This window comes from Lupinus angustifolius, chromosome LG01 (genome assembly GCF_001865875.1).
Source record: "Lupinus angustifolius cultivar Tanjil chromosome LG01, LupAngTanjil_v1.0, whole genome shotgun sequence".
Classification (NCBI taxonomy): Eukaryota; Viridiplantae; Streptophyta; class Magnoliopsida; order Fabales; family Fabaceae; genus Lupinus; species Lupinus angustifolius.
The window spans coordinates 18254429-18273785 of record NC_032009.1 but is presented as its reverse complement, the minus strand read 5'-3'; the positions used below and the strand labels follow the sequence as shown (position 1 = coordinate 18273785).

Sequence of the window (19357 nt, the reverse complement as noted above, 5' to 3'; positions counted from 1 at the left end):
AAGTGCAAAGTGTCAAGATAACACTATTAGATTGCCTATGTTTTGATGAAGATAAGGATTTAGTGAAAGCTAAGATAACTCAACAAATCAACATGCCAATGACTCAAGAGCTTCATGTCTAGACTAGAGTTGTAAATAGAGTCATCATTAGTAGTATTAGATATGTGTCTTAGTTATTGAGTCTAGGTTAGGTAAACCTAGATTCAAATCTCGCAAGTCCTAAAAACAATCATATCATTTACATGAGACAAGCCATCTAGATTATTATATGTTCATACATTAATCATACATGTTATTTGTGCATCTTAGGCATAACATAATGGTAAAACATGTATAGTTGATAAGCATAACATATAGGTAGTTTACCATTTAATCTCAGCTGAAAATATGCCAGTTAACCGATTAAGCAAGGCATTAATCGATTAACGTGAAATCAATTTTAACAGATAATTGAAAAACAGAATTCAATTATTCTCAATAGCTCATTAATTGATTAAAAGGACACTTATTCGATTAATTGGGCGTCTAACAGCTTTTCTATATAAACTGTGTTTTTACACCATGCTTAATACATTCATTCATTAATTTTTAGAATTGCTAGGTTGCATATTTTTCGTGCTCATTGAATATGATATAGGCAGAGAGAAATGTATGTGAGATAGTAAGAGATAGTATCATGCTTAGGATTTAAAATGTCATCCAATTGCATGTGATTAAATGTGTTCATCATTCTATCTTTTCTTGCATTTCTTTTAGAGATTTTGTAGGGTAAAAGTTACATGTTTTTGTATAATTCTGAACTCATACATATTCTTGTTAATTTGTGAGATTTGTATAGGGTTTATAGTTGGATTTTAATTGTAATAGTTGAGCCATATTGTGATTCATAATACTTTGTTTTTATGATAAGAAAAGTCGTCTCTTGGTGTCTTACCACCAACGAGGTTTAGTGAGTCTTCACCAAGACTTAGAGGTCTTGAGTTTAGAACATACTCTTGGTTGGGGCTAGATCGTAGGAAATGTTTTCCTAGGCGATTAGAGTAGTCAAACCAAGGTAGGGGTCCTAGGAATTCAAGAATGGGACATCTAAGGTATTGTAATTGGAAGTATGCATGTAATATACATTCATTTTAATTTTAGTGAAGAAAATCTCCCGAGATCGGAAGGGGAGGACTGTATGTAGTTTTGCAGTGGACCGCAAAACGAACGAGGATAAAAATCCTTATTGCAGGTTTTTTCTTACCCTTATCTCTTTAATTTTCAAGTTGTTTAATTACCTATTTATCTGATATCTTTGAATATTGTAACTCTGCCATATCAAGATTAATTATGTTCAAATATATATGATGTATTGTTTCTGTAATATTGGTGAGTGGTTGTGCAAACAAGTCATTCAACAACTGTTTGTTTTGTGCAACTTAATCGATTAAGTCAGTGTTTTAATTGATTAACTGGGCGTTTTTTCAGAATAGAGAATTGGTGTGAAAAGTGGTATTTGGGATCCGTGACACCTATTCAACTCCCCTCTCCCTCTAGGTGTGTCATGTCCACTGATACCTAATAGATTGAACACACTTTACATTACAATACTCTAATTTAGAATTTGTTATTCTCTTCCCATCATGAGTGAGTAATTCCCTTTGTTCTAGGATTGGAGATATGCCCTTTTACATTCAATAAATAATTGTTCTTACTTCTATTTCATTGAGTGTTGTGATTTGAATCATTAAACTGAGTATTATTCGTGTGAGTCGTATGACCAATAAATTACGCATCTTAGATACATTAGGGAAGGACTGAGAGTAGTCTTATAATTCTCGGGGGTTTCTGGAATTCACCTTGGGTTGCTATGAAGCTATTGAATAGAAAGATCCAAGTAAAAGATTTGATTGATAATCGTACCACGAGAATAGGTGTGACTTCAATTGAGTACACGTGTCGGAGCTCGAGAGATGATGACACATATCAAAGTGCAATTCATTTTCATAACTTAAAGTTCATAAAAGAAGCAAAACAAGGATTTAGGAGTGTAAAGGTTGTAACTCTTATCCTAAGAACTCTTCCTAAATTAGATTTCAATCATTTTTATTATTTTCATAATTATTCTTATCAATTTTTCTAAATTCACTTTTAATTACTCTTTGAGTTAATTATAAATTCATTGTTATAATTAAAGGAATTTTTCAGTCCTCGTGGGATCGATATTTTATTACTTGACGACATAATCATACACATGTGATTTACCCTAGTTAATGAGTTTAGTTAAGATAATAAAATATAGAGAAAAATATATATGTAGTGACAGTGTAAGAGTATTTACATTGTCATTGTATTATCAACCATTCATTTTCAATATCATTATTGACTCTTCAATAAAAGTAATACAAATGAATGGAAGATTGTGTATTTACTATATATAAATCTTTACACAGTCAGTATATATATATATATTACGGTACTCTAAAATGTAAACGGATAAAAAAGATGGAGGTAGTGTATTATTATATGGTACAATAGAATTGGTCGATGAATAAGTTTTAATGAGTAATAAATTTCCAATGAAATATGATGGCCTTGTTGGGTAAAAGTAGCGTATAGCTTATAGTCCTGAGTTTGTAGCTCATAGTAGTTGAGAATGTAGTTTATTAAACTAGAGTTATTCGGTAAAACGAGCTTTGTAACTAGCTTAAATTTAAAAAAAATGACAAAAAAGACATTTATTATTTATTTATTATTTATTTTGTTATTTATTAATTGAAATAATTAAATACATAGATAAATCATTTATTTTTATATTTTAGTTATAATTGGATATGTGATATTCTATTTGTTTGTTTTATTTTAATATTTTTTGTTTTTCCAAAAATGCAATTAATTTATAAGTTTATAATATTCTTTCATCATTGATATTAAATATTGTTAAAAGATATAATATGAAAATATTTCATACATTCATATAACAATCAAACGCAAGAATAATGTATACATTACGAAAAATTCAGTAGAAAATAATTTATCCATCACAAAATATTTTGAAAAGAAAATAATTTATCTCGTTGACTCTCATAATAAATAAGAAATCTTGTCACGTTCTTCCCTCATTCCAGAATTTGTTTAATTTCAAGTTTCACAATTGATATCACCATTTGCATGTTCATCTTATGGTATATAATCTTGATGTTACTCTAACTTATTAAAGAGTGGATTATTAGTTGGGTTCATGCAAATATAATTATGCAATATAAATGTAACTATAATAATATCAATTTGGGTCTTCACACTATATTGAGGCATTTGGCTAAGAAGTGATGAATGTTTATGATTAAAAACTTCTTCAACATTATTGGGTGTCTCCTTTTTAAATTGTGATTGATGATACCTTATTTTTTTTATAGGGTATCATATATTATTCTCTATCTCGATACCCCTTATCCACCATATAATACATATTTAGATAAATTTGAAAAAAAGTGAAATCAATAAATATTATCATCATTCTTTAAGCATTAAAAAATAATAATTTCTACAATTAATTGTAGAGAGAAAAACTTTTTGGAGGATGAGGAAAGTTCAACGTGGGAGTGTTAATCATATGAAGAAAAATATGTGTATCACGTGCAAAATTATTGTTGATAAGGTAAAAAATGTTTTTTTAATTGAGGGCATGTAATGTAACTGTTGAAATTTTAAAGGGAAAAATTGGAAAGCGAATAATTGAAATATATTTTCAATTTCTAAACGCTACTTTAAGTAGCTTTCTGAAAAGTAAGTTTCAAATACTATAATCTCCATTTTTAAAAGCTACAAGTTACATTCAATTTTTGTTTACAGAATACCTCAAATAGTTTTTTGAGTGACTCAAAAAACTACAAACTACCTATAAAACTACTTTAAAGGTTTGACGAAAAGTGCCGAAATCTTGAATTACTGTTTATAGATGCCAACAAAATATGAATATAGATGCCAACAAAATATGAATTTTGAGATCAATATGCTTTTCAGTGTCTTTCTCATTTCTGAATGGGCAAGCTAGTGGTTAAAAGATGAACTGGTAAGCTATATTGTTGCAAAGAAACGGTAACTAGAGAAAATTAACCCTTGTTACTTGGTAGACTTAAAACAAGAGAACAAAACATAATGGTGCACACAAAAAAACAAAACAAGAACTTTGAAGGATATAAATCTTCAACATTATAAATTATACTTTTGGATTGTAATTGTGGTTTTAATATTGTGTTTTGGAGAAGATCAGTTCTATTTTCTCTTAAATTTCTATAATAGTTTAAATAACTAAAATCATATCATCTTCAATATACAAGGGTCAATGGATATGGTCACAAATGTCCCTTAAAATATTTTAACATGGATTTGAAATAAAAAATTATAAATCATAAAATTTATATTTAAATCACATTCCAGTATTGAACTCTCTAGTAATTGAGACGAGAGAATTTCATCATGTAAATTAGTGTATGAGACTTAGGTCTCACTGTGGAGACTCCAAGGACATAATAGATCTGAGTTTGGTTGAATTAGACATAACAAATATATTAAAAAATTATACGTTAATATCAAATGATATATATTTTAAAAAATACATTAAAAATGTTAAAATTTAAATAATTATTTTTTAATATTATATAAGTCGACCTCCTATAACTCGTATCCCACTTAGAGCATATTTGACTATAAACTGATATATATAAATTATACTCGAACTTTCTAACTCGGTTCAGTTTAACCTAAATCATATGCGACTAACTCAAACTTGTATGGGTAATTCATTTCCATATCTCCACCTACCTAGTATCTAACTCATTCTATATTATTAAGTGATATATAATATGAGTTATTGTGTGTATTAAAGAGTGATGAATTTTTTCTCAGTGTAATATCTATATATTAAAAGAATAAAAATTTATACACAGTCATTTTATCATCTATTAATTATTTGTATTACTTTTATTTAAAATATATAATACTTTTAAATGTTGATTGAAAATAAATTATGAATGATACAAGAATAGTATAAAAAAAACTTATAATATCAATATATACACTATTTCTTATTATATTTATCCTTATTCAATCATGAGAGAAACACTTGTGTGTAAAATATGTAGAGATATACAATAAAATCTTAATAGCATATTAAAAATTGAAGTATAATTAAAATTTATATAAGTGGCAAAAACATAAACATAAATACACTTCTCTAATGATGAATATCTATTTCCCTTTGTTTACCTACCCGAACTAGAAGTGGCATCTTAAATTCATAAATGCTTATATTCTAATTCTCACCCTTTTTCCCCTTTCTCACAGCTTTTCCTTCAATTTCAACTCTTCCACGCGTTTTTCCCATCGCTACTCATTGGTACTCTTCTTTTCCCTAATTTCTATTCTCCCTACTATTTATTCCTATTTTCATGTATGCAATTCCCTTTTGTTCTATCACCATTCCGTTGAATTTTTGTTTCATATTGTGTTGCTTTGTTTGGAAACATCGATTGGAAGGTTATTAAGATCAGGGATTTTGTTTATTTCATGTTTAGAAATTATTGGGTTGCTGGGTTTACTTTCATTGGTGCCCTAAAATTGACAAGTTTAATAAAGTTTGCATTTTTATTGTTTTTGGAGGGTGCTTCTTCTGATTTGTTTAAGAATTAAGGGAGTATCTGTATTGGGTTTTAATTTTGGTGAATCTTTTCATATTATCATAGATCATATGCTTTGTGATGCTTAATTTTTCTGCTGAGTGGCAAGAGTGGTAGTTCTGCTGAAAAGTGCACATGTTTTGTTTCATATGAAATATGGAGAACTGATATTTCGTAGATGCCAACTACTTATTTGTGTGTAAAAGTGGTGGCCCGACTCCCACTTATAGTCGGGTCTAGGGAGGTTAGATCTACACAGTTTTATCCTCACAAACGAATTAACTGTCTTCAGGATTTGAACTTATGACGTCTAGGTCACAAGGCAAGTAACCTTACCATTGCATTGAGGCTCACCCTCTAAACTACTGAGTTGTGTGTCCGCTTTGAAATTCAATTCATAGCTTTTGTATTGAAACAAACCACACCAACCACATACTTCCACCCACTAGAAATTCCTCCGTCTTGTGCCATTGTCTGTTCCTCGGTTCAGTTCACGATGTCACAGTAAACGCAACCAGGAACATTGATGAATTTTTGTTGTTGCTTTTTATCATTTGAATTTGAAGAAGGAAGTAGATGAGAAAAAGAGGAAGATTTAAACAAATATTATACACCAGGCTTTGATCCCTCAAAGCTGGCCAGGGGGAAAAGGCCGAAGAACCAGCATATCAAGGTGGACACTAGGTAGTCAATTGTGGATAACGGCCGACCCAAAAAGCACTATATCGGGATGGCTGCTACAGCTAAGGGGAAAAATGTATGCAATGTATACCCTACACATATAAATAGTAGATACACAAAAATACTGAAATACACCAAATTATTTGTTATACCTTACACATATAAGTACAAAAATTCACTAAAATACTAAAAAAATAAGTAATTTATACTATTTAAGCTTTGAAAACTTGTGTTTTGCACTACTGGGAGTGGGTATGACAGTGGGAGGTTGAGATGTGGCAATGGTTGTGCAAGAATTGCATATGTGGGAAGGGAAGTGAGGGTAAGAAGATTTGCCTTAAAAGTATATGTGTGAGGTTGAGAGAGAGTAAGTGGCCAAAAATTGCAGAACATATTCACTGCCGCAGAAAGAGGGAAAGAAGGTCTAACTGCTGCAGAACCTGTTCAACGACTATTTTATTTTACTGCTGTAGTGTTGCTCACATGTTTTACAGAAGATGGAGGGTATATTACCTAAAACCCTAACAAAGCCATGCCACATTAAAAATAAGGGCAAAATGGGTTTTCCCCTTTAAAAAGTAAGGTTCGTACACAACCTTGTTGGAGTGGGTTTTGACCCTTGATTTGGCCTATGAGACCACCCCTCTTTGATTCGCGACAGACTTGAGGGCCATTCGTGCCACTACAAGTGCTCCGTCACATGGAAGGGCCAGCAACCATGGTGACCCCGCGATCCCAGCGCGATAGCACGCTATTGACTACACAAGGTGCACATGATGCATCCCTTGAGCATTCGATGCAATACCCGCAACAATTGCATCTACTGAGGCAACAAGTTCAACTCGAGAAAGGAAAATGTCATGGTTGAGACATATCTGGAGATTCAAATAGTTAGTTTCTACTTTAAAAGGCACCAACTTCTTGGTTGAACTTACCATGAAGACCTATCCTCTGAATTCAGATTATGTAGTTGAATCTGGTGCAGCCATAAATTTGAACCTTGACACATGGAGGACAAGGAAGCTAATAGTGAAACTGAAGAGGGAAGTTGAGGAGATGGGAGATGCAATGAAATCATTGGAGAATAGAACCATGGATTCTAAAAGAGAGATGGACAACCTTGCTGGGTTGGATGAAATTATGTCAATGAAGTCTAGGCATGCATTTGTTATCGTTGATAAAATGTTGGGGCATTGCAACACAAAATAACTAACCACTAGAAAAGGCTGGAATAAAAATACAAAGTGCTTAGTAAATCAGCTGTCTTTCACAATTCAGAAGGTTATGTCAGATGAATTAATGATGAAGATATTGAAACTGGGGAGGTAGGAGCAATCAGTTCATCCAAAAAAGGCAAAAGCTTTCTATTGATCTTTCAGGCAATTGATGAACTGACAAAAGTGAGTAACAAGAAAACTCACATGGCTGTGATGGAAAGCTTAACTCTATAGTAATGATTTCCATTATTAAGAGACTAGTTACCTCTGATGACAAAAGTACTACTTGTAGACTACTCACTCGATGCAATGATAAGGTTTTTGTTTAGTGACCATGAGGTCATAAGTTCAAATCTTGGAAATAGTATCTCCACTTGCGAGGATAAGGTTGTGCACATCTACTCTCCCTATACCCCACTAGGTTGGAGCCTCGTGCAATGGATCACCCTCTTTTGTTTCTTTCTTTAATAGTTTCCCATTGGATTGTAATTTGTATTTGTGATGAAAGAAGTGTCTAATATAGGCTTTCATTATTACTTAGAATAGCATTTAATATTTTTATTTTGAAAAATTATATTGCAGTTGTACCATGATTAGCTTTTCAGAAAATTTCCAAATGAAATATTTCAATTTCTTAACCATGTCCATTTCAACTCTATGTATTCTATATTCGTAGAGTCTTGCGTAGTAAATTATGACATTTTGTTCTAAGGGCCAGAGATAAATTCTTTATGAAAAAGTGTTTGAAAAATCTCTGAAATTTTCACCCCAGGTTTTTAAGGGAAACCTACTCTTCTGGAAGAAAACTCTTGCAGCATTTCACTTTGGTCTTAATTTTTAACCTTAATAAAAAATTCAAGCATGGATGAGTTTGTTATATGGAATCAAAAGATTGAAAGTTTATTGGAAACTACAACTTTTGAGTTTCCAATATGTTAAATACACCACTTTCCAATAAAAATATTCTATCGTTGATTTGGAGACTCCCAAAAGCGCAATATTATGGTTGCGTAGTGCAATTTAAAACTCTGACGCTGTTTAGCAAGATCGATTACTTTTATGCTGTTATAACATAGATGCTAATAATCAGGAAGGAGGACAGTGTCTTTAAGCAGTTCTGTTTTATTTTTTAGTGTATTGGTGCTATTTTCTTCTTTTAGCCATAATATTCTCTTTCTATTGTCCATTATTTAACTTCTTGCTTGAAGTTATTTGGGTTTATTTACGTGTCTGGTTTCTTCCACTTATTAATGTAGATATTGGGATGACTGATTCTGCATAGCTAATTCAAACATTCTTTGCTAATGCTTGTTTTCCTGAAAATATGCAGTTTAAAATGTCAGATGAGGAAGAATATCGTTGCTTTATAGGTGGCCTTGCATGGGCAACATCTGATAGGAAGTTAAAGGATGCATTTGATAAGTTTGGCAAGCTTATTGAGGCAAAGGTGATAATTGATAAATATCATATTATTGCTTTAGTCATTATTGTTCTTGCTGCAGTTGTTGTTGTCAGTATCTTATTTCATGTTCAATTATGCATGCTTAGAAATTGGTTTATGCTGTGTACTTCAGGCTGAGATTTGCAATGCTTCATTTGTTTGTATTTAATTTTGGTGGACAATTGCAGTATATACTGAACTTGTCTATTACTAAATCAAGTAAACAAGATAAAAAGAAGTTGGTGTAATATAATTCAAATTTAAGGCTTATTTTATATGTGATGTTTGATTTGAGATTGTTAGCATTTTCTTTCATCATATTTTTTATGCAGGTGGTTGTTGACAAACTCTCTGGGCGTTCTCGTGGTTTCGGATTTGTCACATTTGGTGAAAAGAAAGCAATGGAAGATGCTATTGATGCCATGAATGGGATGGATTTAGATGGCCGAACTATTACTGTTGATAAAGCTCAGCCTCAACAAGGATCAACTAGAGATGATGGTGATCGCTTCCGAGACCGTGATCGTGGTCGTGACCGTGGTCGCGATCGCGATTATGGAGGTGGTCGAGGATCCAATGGTGGTGAATGCTTTAAGTGTGGTAAACCTGGTCACTTTGCTAGAGAGTGCCCTAGTGAAGGGGAAAGAGGAGGAAGGTATGGTGGCAGGGAAAGTAAATATGGTGGAAGCAGTGCTGGCGGTCGCTATGGTCCTGATAGAAATGGAGATCGTTCGTCTGGTGGGCGCAACAGGGATGCTGGTAGTCGTGGAGAGTCTGGAAATGATCGCCATCATCGTGATCGTGCTGGTCCATATGAACGACGCTGATCGGGAGGCTTTCTTTGATACAATCCTCTCATCAAGGTATTAAGCAACCTACATTGATCTCTCCTTTGCTCACTTTGTTTTCTTGTTTCTAATGAAGTTGTTATTATTTATTTTTTGCAGATTCTAAATTGAAGGGGTTGCTGTTACTGCTTCAGCTTTCTCTTTTGTTCATGATGTTCTGGGGTTGTTATTTCGATGGATCAATGTTACCAGTGTTTTGATAAGCAATACTCAGCACATGTTTCAAACTCTATTATGTTCCTAAATGCTGATCTTTTGGTTGTTGAAATCTTATGCATTGGCCTATGGTCAAATTTGATGTTGTGCTCTATGCTATCATTTATTGCTGTCTGAGTATCTTGTGAATAGTGACTTTCATGCATGGGGACTAGTTTATGACATATTCGCTGCTGGATAACATGTTTCAGTTTAAGAGGTTCTAGTAAGTTTCTGTGATGTTGGATTGGATGGGTTTTGGAAGGATCAAGTAGACTTTGCTTCTCACTTGGGGGAAAGTTTTAAAAGTTGAATTCCCATTTGGCTATCATGTTTCAGGGCCTTGAGTAAAAAAGTAGTCCAGCTGGTAAATTTTTGAAGAGAATAAAGTATTTCGGTAAGTTATCTCCTCCTGCTACTAAAATCATGATATGTCTCCTATTTAACCATTTTCTACAAATATATTTCTAAAAACTAAAAAAATAGGACATATGTCATGATTTTAGTAGTTATAAGAGATAATTTATCTCCTGACATGAGGAGATACTTTATTCTTATTATTGAATATTTGTCTCATACACCTTATTTGCTAGATTTATGATTTGGCCATATGCTTTATTAATGTTATTGAACTTTTGGCAGGATTCTTGGCTACATGTGATCTTTTTGGATACATCACTGGGTTCCTTTGTTGCTAATTGGACATGCATAGTTTTTAAAACTTAAAAAAACTTTTCAGCTGCAACAGGCCATCTATGGTTGCACACAATGACAAAAAAGGGTTCCAATTTCTATGATTGTTCAAATTGTTCGGAAGATGTTTGATTTGTTGAGCAAAATATTCATTATGGCGTTATTTGATTCATATAATCATAGGAAAAAGCTTGTTTGGTTAGACCAATTTGTCTTTACTATAATGTGATAGTGAAATCTGAATTATGGTAGCAATTCCTTTCTCTTCCACCTCACTAGTACTTAACCTCTACACTATGATCATGAATGGAAATTGAGATTTTATAGCAACAATGAGACAAAATTTAAGGGTAATACAAGTGTTATGATAGTTGAGCCGGACATCAAATCGGTAGATGTTTCTTATAAGCATTAAACGGTTAAATCATATGGTTAGATTAGAAAATGTTATATATAATTATATGTTTATATAATTAAATACAGTAATGTATTAACTTTGTGGCTTCTGGCTCATTTATTGTGTCATTGTGGGAATCCTAAATGCTTAATTGAGCTTGATCCAGCCAATGTAAATAGAAAGTGTTTTCATATCAAGTTAGAGCTACTCACACATAATAGTAGCAGAGCTTGTTCATTTACATTTTGCAAAGGCTTTTCCTAAGATATATACATGGACTCCAATGCTTTCACCCCAAACAAAAATGGTGATATTGAGAATCGCATGGAGACTATGACAGCTACAACATAAGGGAAGGATTACATGGTGTTTGTTTGCATGCCCTAGGTGCATTAGACTGAGTTTTGCAAGTCATTTGGCTCGTTGAGCATGATTATTTCAGATTATCCTGATTTAACCAAGTCAAACGGGAGTTTTCATGGTCTAAAACGACTTAAATGCTAGTTTGGTTAACATAGTCAACTAAGGTTGCTTGCAAAACCGGCCAACGGATGAATCACCGGACCACCCGGTTGGTTTTTACATTTTTGGATAATATAATTTGGACCAAACTTTATCTGTATTATTAGAGTTATATTTCTTATCTCTACGCTTGTTGCTTACTAGTGAGATAAGTTACATGGATGTTGATTCATATTATAGAGATTCGTCAAACTTTTATATTGATAGTGGACTGCCTAATATAACATTTACCTTTTATTTGTGCATAAAGTTGACTGTATTGCGTTTTACATGTAGAATGAAATAGAAGTGAATGGAATTTGTTCAATACCTTTCTTTTCTTCTTAATGTGAGATGAAATGAGAGAGATCAATATATTTGACTTTTGAAATAGTAATTATGAGTGTTTGGAACATTTTTTTGACATGGCAATATATTTGTGCTTACATGGTGGATTCAAATCATTCTTTTTTGTAATCAGATTCAATGTGCAGTATAGCTAATTAACTTGGTTGGTCTGAAAGTAATAGTCGTAGAGATCCAAACTTCAATCAGCACTCTAACACAATACCTTGTTGATTTTTGGTGTGGAAGAGGTTGGTCGGAAACTGAATCTACTTATTAAATTCAAGCAAGAGTTTGATTGTAGGTTAGTGATGACCGATCCTAACACTGAGATGGAACATCTCTCAATCTAATCTCACCAAGTATTGCTCCTATCACTCCCAATACCAACAATACCAAGCTAGCCAGGACATCAACAGGACCAACAACCTGAAAAGGAACAACCAGTTTGTTATCATTTCCGTCACATGGGTAAGTGACATTTCATTGCTTTAAGGAATGTTATGAAACTCAAGTAGGACATCTAACTTAAAGTGAACAATATAGTAGTATTTCACTTAATTTTTTAAATTTAAAGTGAACTATACTATTCACTTTCCGAGTTATTTTGGTTTAAATAAGTTTAATACGGTCCAATCAGCAATTGAACCAATCGGACTGTCCTGTTCGATCATTCCAATATTGGTTATAAGTGTTACGGGAAAATACAAAAATGTAAAATATACAAAGATAAAGATATTGAGCAAAAAATTACAAAGATAAAGATAGATAGTAAAATATAAGAAAAATTACATTTCTTCCTATTTTACCAAAAAGTGGAATATCTATATTGTCAGTGTAAAAATTTATACACGGTATATTATCCGACATTCATTTGAATAACTTTTTTGAAGATTCAATGATGTATGAAAACGAATGGTGTATGGTTGACTGACAATGTATAAAACTCTTACATTGTCATTATATATTTTTTCTCTTTACCTAAAGAGTTTAAAATCTATTCACCGTCATAGTAAAGTTTTTTACATTGTCGGCATATTATCCATCGTTGATGTGTATTACTTTTGTTTAAGAGTCAATGCTAGTTAACATTTGAATGGTGGATAACTTATTGACAATATAAAAAACAGTTACACTGTCATTATATACATATTAAATTCTTCCCAAAATGGTATTATGAACAATCAAATACATAACCATTACATTTGTTCATACTTCTAAAACATGATATATAACATTGTCACACATTTTATTTTAACAAATGATTAAAATAAAAATATATCTTGACATTCTTATTAATTTTTAATATTAATATTAATATAATTTTATTAATATGTAATTTAATTAATAAATCACTGATTCAACTACTATAACAATAACAGTAAATATATCTCAAGTACTCCCAATTCTACCACTAACATGTATTCAATATGATATATAACTCAGGTATACAAATGAATAAACAAGTTTTAATTTTTTTTTGGAAATTTTAGCATTCTCCCTATTTAGAAGGCTTAAAGTTGATTACTGTACCCCTGAAAAGGTCAAAGGGTGATGAGAAAACAAAGTCTAAGCACTGTTCATAGGTAATGCATATTTGTCCTAACAACTCATTCATTTGGTTTCCACATTTTCATGCTAAGAAAAAGGAATACTGAGCCAAATTGAGGCATGTTGTGACCCAGAGAGAGAGAGAGAGAGAGGAACAGAGGGAAGGGAAGAAGGAAGATTAGACAGAAAGAAACAACTTTCTATCATTCTATTCCTTATTCTTTTCCCTCTTTAAACATATAGAGGTAAATACAGAAACAACAATAATAATAATAATAATAATAATAATAGTACACTTTTATATGAGAAATCTTATTCTGATGGGTCACTATTTTTTTCTGCATGCAATGAGATCCATATGCAGTAGGGGTTTATGACACAATAATCACCTTTCACAATCTTAACTATTGACCCTTTTGTACCCTCTAAGCAGGTATCATCCCAGTTTTACTCTTTGTTTTTCCATCTTATTTTTCTGCTAAGAAATTATTAATTTTTGAGTAAATTATAATTTCACTCCCTCCCTGGTGTTTTTCGATTTTACCAGTTTGGTCCTTAAAAATTAATAAATCTAAAATTGTGGATAAATTAGATTTTTTTAGCATGTTTTACAACACCTAATAAGGACTAATTTCACCTACATTTGAATTTTTTTGTGGACCAAAGTGTTAAGGTAAAAAATGAAATGAGTATTTACTCTTAATTTTTTTATGTTTTGGAAGTATCTTCATGCATGTAATGCATTTTTCTTTCCAATTATATGCAACATATCATGAAGCTGATATTACAATTTATGCAGGGAGGAAAAGTTTTAGTTGATATAATTTGAAATGTCCTATGTGCAAATTATGACAATTGATTTAATTAATAAATTTACAGGGTGCAACAACTTTCAACATATTGTTACATGTCATAATCAACCAATTTCAATGCTGAAAAATTAGAACATATAAAACCCTGATCCTGATCAAATTGGGACAAGTTTCTAGAACCTGAGATAAACCATGTCTCCAAGCAAATTGAGAAAGGCCATTGGAGCAGTGAAGGATCAAACAAGCATAGGCCTAGCCAAGGTGGGTGGCAAAGCCTCACTTGCAGACCTTGATGTGGCCATTGTGAAGGCAACAAGGCATGATGAATACCCTGCTGAAGAAAAGTACATTCGGGAGATTCTCGGTTTAACGAGTTACTCGATGGCGTTCATTGGTGCATGTGTCAACACCCTCTCACGGCGTCTCAGCAAGACAAGCAGTTGGACAGTGACTTTGAAAACACTTATGTTGATTCAAAGGCTGCTATCAGATGGTGATCCTGCGTATGAGAAGGAAATATTCTTCTCCACTCGGCGAGGTACTCGCCTTCTCAACATGTCGGATTTCAGGGACAACAAAAAGTCTAATTCATGGGACTTCTCTGCATTTGTGCGCACGTATGCATTGTATCTAGATGAAAGGCTCGAGTACAGGATGCAAAACAGGCGTGGAAGGAGTAGCAAGTTCGGATTAGATGATAATGAAGATGAACCTAGAAAAAGAGAAAGAGATAGATATGGAGAAAGAGAAAGAGATACAAACATTGAAAGGGAAAAGGATAGAGAAATCAAAGCTACACCATTGCCTGAAATGAAGAATGAGCAACTATTTTCGAAGATGCAACATTTGCAGTTGCTGCTCGAGCGATTTTTAGCTTCTCGTCCCACAGGTATGTGATGTAATTAACAACCAAATTTCCTGATAAAGCTTGATTTTCTTTTCATATAAAAGATGTCCTGATTGAAAAAGATGCGAATTCTTCATATTGGGTTTATAAAATGACTTTGTTTTACATAACATTTAAGGAATCTTACAATATATGTAGCATCAAAATTTGTCATGTATTATCTTTCATCTTTATTAAACAGTTTACAATTTAATCAAATATCCTAAAGTGTATGCACCAATTTACATTCAGCCTATATTTAGTACTTATTGCTATCTCAAAAATGCATCATCTTTCAGATGAGAAATATTTCAGTCTTTCAATTAATGCAAACATGTAATTTACCATATATAAACTGTGTAACATACATATTACATAAAAAGCAATCTCATGGCAATTTCAACTTAACAGGGGGAGCAAAGACCCATCGACTTGTGATAGTGGCTCTCTATCCCATTGTGAAAGAGAGTTTTCAAATATACCATGAAATGACAGAAATATTGGGTAACTTAATTGATCGCTTCACTGACATGGAGGTCCCAGAATGCATTAAGGTGTATGACATTTTTTGCCGAGTTGGAAAGCAATATGATGAGCTAGACTTGTTCTACGGCTGGTCGAAGAGTACTGGAATTGGACGCTCTTCCGAGTACCCAGAGATTGAAAGGGTCACAACCAAGAAGCTAGAAATCATGGATGACTACATCAAAGACAAGTCCATGTTAGCACAGACCAAGAAACATCAAGAACGGAAGGATGACCGCGTAGAAGCAAAGGAACAAGGGCCAGAAAAGGATATAAATGCAATAAAGGCACTGCCACCACCGGAAACATTCCATGAGGAACCAGCAGAAAAGGTGAAGGAAGAGATCAAGGTACAAGAGCCAAAAGAAGTGAAGGTAGTAGTGCAAACAGAATGTGATCTTTTGAATCTAGGAGATGATATGGTAATAGATCAAGAACATAGTGACAAACTGGCCTTGGCATTGTTCGATGGTGCAGCACTAGTGCCAACGAGTGTCACAAAAGCACTTCCATGGCATGCATTTGATGATGAAGGAGATTGGGAAACAACACTGATTCAATCAGCAAGCAACTTGCCAAACCAGAAACCATCATTAGGTGGTGGATTTGATACACTTTTGCTTGATAGCATGTATAAACAAGCATCAACAAATGCAGCTATGCAAGGACCGGGTTACGGAGTTTATGGAAGTGCTAGCAGTGTGGCACTAGGGTCAGATGGAAGGCCTGCAATGCTAGCATTGCCAGCACCACCAACATTAGGGAGTGGTTCAAATTCAGCATTTGCAGATCCTTTTGCAGCTTCAATGGCAGTGGTAACTACAGCTTATGTGCAAATGTCAGAGATTGAGAAGAAACAAAGGTTATTACAAGAGGAACAGGTGCTGTGGCAGCAATATGCAAGGAGTGGCATGCAAGGACAAGCTGCATTTACAAACCTACAACCTTATAATAATACCTACATGGGAGGGTATCCTCAGAATCCACAAAACTATGGTAATTATTATTATCATTAATCTAGAAGGTAAAAAAATCATTCTTTGGACTGAATTACTGATAATCATCCTCTCCCCTTGTGTGAAAACTGTTATTGTATATTAACTGTCTCAGAAAAAGTGTAAATGTTGTCCTATTGGTTTTCTTTCCCCCATCTTAGAAAAAAATTACCAACAAGTTATTGGTGTATTGGCGTAAGACCTTACTGGATCCCCAAGGTCGAACTCTTTCTTCAACAATTTCTGATCCCCAAGATCGATGGTTCAATTCCTGGAAGCGATACTTATTAGGAAAGACAATCACGAACCTCAAAAGAGATTAGTTCCTTACCGAAAAACGTGAGAGGATATCCTTGAGAGTACCAAAAATAAATTTAGAAAGGAACTTCATCACATAATTGATTAGCCAGAATTGATTAGCCAGAAGCACAATTTAACTCGTAAAATTGATGCAAACTGACTATAAACTCATTCATGAATGAACTCTGATTGACACTGGTAAATTTGGATAAAATCATATAAAAAATGATACTAGATAATGTTAAATTTTACTTATTTTTATGCGAGGGATTTGTTTAACTCAACCAGAGATACTTGTTGATTGATAAACCATGTTCTTACACCGTTAGGAGTTGCAGAATTTTGAATTTGATTAATGTTAATAAAAATTGTTTTCTATCATCATTTTCAAAAATAGGGTCTGTTAGCTTCGGCTATTTTATACTTTCATTTTAAAATTTCATTTCGATCATCATTTTAAAAAACTAATTCATTTAGAATCATGAAATTCTAATATACCATCATGTACACAGTAACCTCGAATAGTATACTCGGATACAGGCATATCCAAGGGGTGCTAGAGAGTTAAGGACCCATAAATAAAGTAGTATGAAGTCAAACATTCAAGGATGAAACTAGCCATTGATATTGGAGTAGTTATCAAACACAGTATTGCAAGATTAAAATATAGATCACAGATGTTCATAGGCAACAGAAAATTTCAATGTTTAGACCAATGGGAAATTACTGAATAGAGCAAGCAAAATAAAAAAGGATTGAACAAAAAAGGTGGAACTGTTAATTCTATTTCTCCACCTAGAACAGAGAGGTTCCCTTGCCCTTCTTGTCACCACCAATCTCAAAGTGCTTGCACCTCTGCAAAAACAGCAAACATAGCTAAGCATTCGATATACATACTCTGCGCCAAACAAAACGACAATGACGAAACATAAAAATACATGCTAACCTTGATAGCACGTTGGGAGACATGTTTGCAACCCTGGCACTGCAACCTCAAGACAATCTTCTTGGTTGTTTTTGCCTATTCAAGACAAATTGAGAACTTAGAGTATTGCTCAGTTACTAATTAGCATTAACAAATGGCCCAACAATTAGCAACCATGGGAATTAATTCCTCTTCAAAACATGCTTAGTTTTAGTTCATTTTGGGGGAAAGATCACTCTTTTGTTAAGAAGATTATTGAAATCTGTTTGCAGAATAATAAAACAATCCAAACTCAAACCTAATACATAAATCCAACATAAGGGGTCTACAAACACAAATACAAAAAAAAGGCATCTTAAATTACTATGGAGGAGCAATGTTTTAAAAGTTAACATTGATTCATTGTGCCCATAGTGGAATGCTAACATTACACCCAATATCCATCCCTAAACCTACACATTAGGGTAACCTCTCATTCATACCTTCTTGTGGAAGACAGGCTTAGTCTGACCACCATAACCGGACTGTTTGCGGTCGTAACGGCGCTTTCCCTGAGCAGCAGTGCTATCCTTACCCTTCTTGTATTGGGTAACCTTGTGCAGTGTATGCTTCTTGCATTCCTTGTTCTTGCAGTAAGTCTTCCTTGTCTTTGGAACGTTCACCTACAAAAACAAAAACAAAAATCAGAAAATATAAACAAGTAAAAAAGAGTGAGTCATTGTACGAGTCTCCCACTTAGTGAGATCGGCAGTGGTTAGATATGCACAATATAATATTATCCCAATCGGAGAGGTTGCTTCCCACTAAGTTGATTCCCGGAAGGGAAATAACATACGAGTGAAGACTTCAGAGCCGTGAATTACACTTTGTGAGATAGCTCTGAAGTCTTCAATTTCCTTTCCCTTAATTCCACTCCAAAATCCAACTCACAAACGCACCTGAATTGAACTGGTGACATCTTGCTCATAACGAGTTAATCTTAATGTTGTGCCGAGGCTAATAAAACATATATATTCCTTTAACTCTCAATTCTTATTCATCTAAGCTAGGTCATAGAAAATGTATCAATTGATTGAAAGAGAATAAAAATTTAATAACAACTTTGAATAAAAAAATTAAATGCAAATTGAACATTGCAACAGATCATAAATTGTGAAACACAGAGCCGATACGGTTATGAGATAGCAATGAAGAAGGGGAGGTTACCATGGTGGTGGCGGCACGGTGGAGACGATGGAATGAGTTGAGTTGTGCGCTGCTAAAACAATGGAGAAACACAGTATCTAGGTTTTAAGGGTGTAGGGAATTAGGGTTTCTTTTTATTGGGCTTTGTGGTTGTTTTAGTTTAATTTTGTGGCCCAAGTCATATGCTAGATGGAGCTAGTATA

The 19357-nt window shown here is 33.4% G+C and overlaps 3 protein-coding genes and 1 pseudogene across 5 annotated transcripts; 3 read left to right on the top strand and 1 right to left on the bottom strand.

Moving 5' to 3' along the window:
• Window positions 5238–10762, top strand: LOC109350640 (glycine-rich RNA-binding protein RZ1A-like). Of its 3 annotated transcripts, none has more exons than XM_019591885.1 (5): window positions 5238–5377; window positions 8886–9002; window positions 9329–9826; window positions 9944–10406; window positions 10682–10762. In XM_019591885.1, exons 2-3 carry the CDS (start codon window positions 8892–8894, stop codon window positions 9821–9823), a joined length of 606 nt encoding a protein of 201 aa, XP_019447430.1. In that variant the 5' UTR covers window positions 5238–5377; window positions 8886–8891; the 3' UTR covers window positions 9824–9826; window positions 9944–10406; window positions 10682–10762. The 3 variants fall into 3 exon arrangements, with proteins under 3 accessions (XP_019447430.1, XP_019447411.1, XP_019447421.1); XM_019591866.1 differs by having other exon boundaries at window positions 5241–5377; window positions 9329–9859; XM_019591876.1 differs by lacking the exon at window positions 5238–5377 and adding an exon at window positions 5502–5517 and having other exon boundaries at window positions 9329–9859.
• On the top strand, window positions 5961–8879 carry LOC109358201 (annotated as a pseudogene).
• On the top strand, window positions 13592–16858 carry LOC109350631 (putative clathrin assembly protein At4g02650). Its single transcript, XM_019591857.1, has 3 exons — window positions 13592–13959; window positions 14406–15227; window positions 15636–16858. Exons 2-3 carry the CDS (start codon window positions 14531–14533, stop codon window positions 16763–16765), a joined length of 1827 nt encoding a protein of 608 aa, XP_019447402.1. The 5' UTR covers window positions 13592–13959; window positions 14406–14530; the 3' UTR covers window positions 16766–16858.
• On the bottom strand, window positions 17634–19303 carry LOC109350621 (60S ribosomal protein L44). The gene is made up of 4 exons (XM_019591848.1): window positions 19176–19303; window positions 18452–18631; window positions 17991–18065; window positions 17634–17899 (listed from the first exon to the last, which is right to left on the bottom strand). The coding sequence occupies exons 1-4, from the start codon at window positions 19176–19178 to the stop codon at window positions 17840–17842; spliced, it is 318 nt and encodes a 105-aa protein (XP_019447393.1). The 5' UTR covers window positions 19179–19303; the 3' UTR covers window positions 17634–17839.

Bases quoted from the DNA above. Each gene is read 5' to 3' on its own strand.
- LOC109350640 (XM_019591885.1), top strand. From the start codon at position 8,892: ATGTCAGATGAGGAAGAATATCGTTGCTTTATAGGTGGCCTTGCATGG. The intron at 9,003-9,328 runs GTGATAATTGAT...TTTTTTATGCAG, and splicing joins GCAAGCTTATTGAGGCAAAG to GTGGTTGTTGACAAACTCTC.
- LOC109350631 (XM_019591857.1), top strand. From the start codon at position 14,531: ATGTCTCCAAGCAAATTGAGAAAGGCCATTGGAGCAGTGAAGGATCAA. The intron at 15,228-15,635 runs GTATGTGATGTA...TCAACTTAACAG, and splicing joins TTTAGCTTCTCGTCCCACAG to GGGGAGCAAAGACCCATCGA.
- LOC109350621 (XM_019591848.1), bottom strand. The intron at 18,066-18,451 runs GTATGAATGAGA...TGTCTTGAATAG, and splicing joins AGCCTGTCTTCCACAAGAAG to GCAAAAACAACCAAGAAGAT. The intron at 17,900-17,990 runs GTTAGCATGTAT...CTGTTTTTGCAG, and splicing joins TCTCCCAACGTGCTATCAAG to AGGTGCAAGCACTTTGAGAT.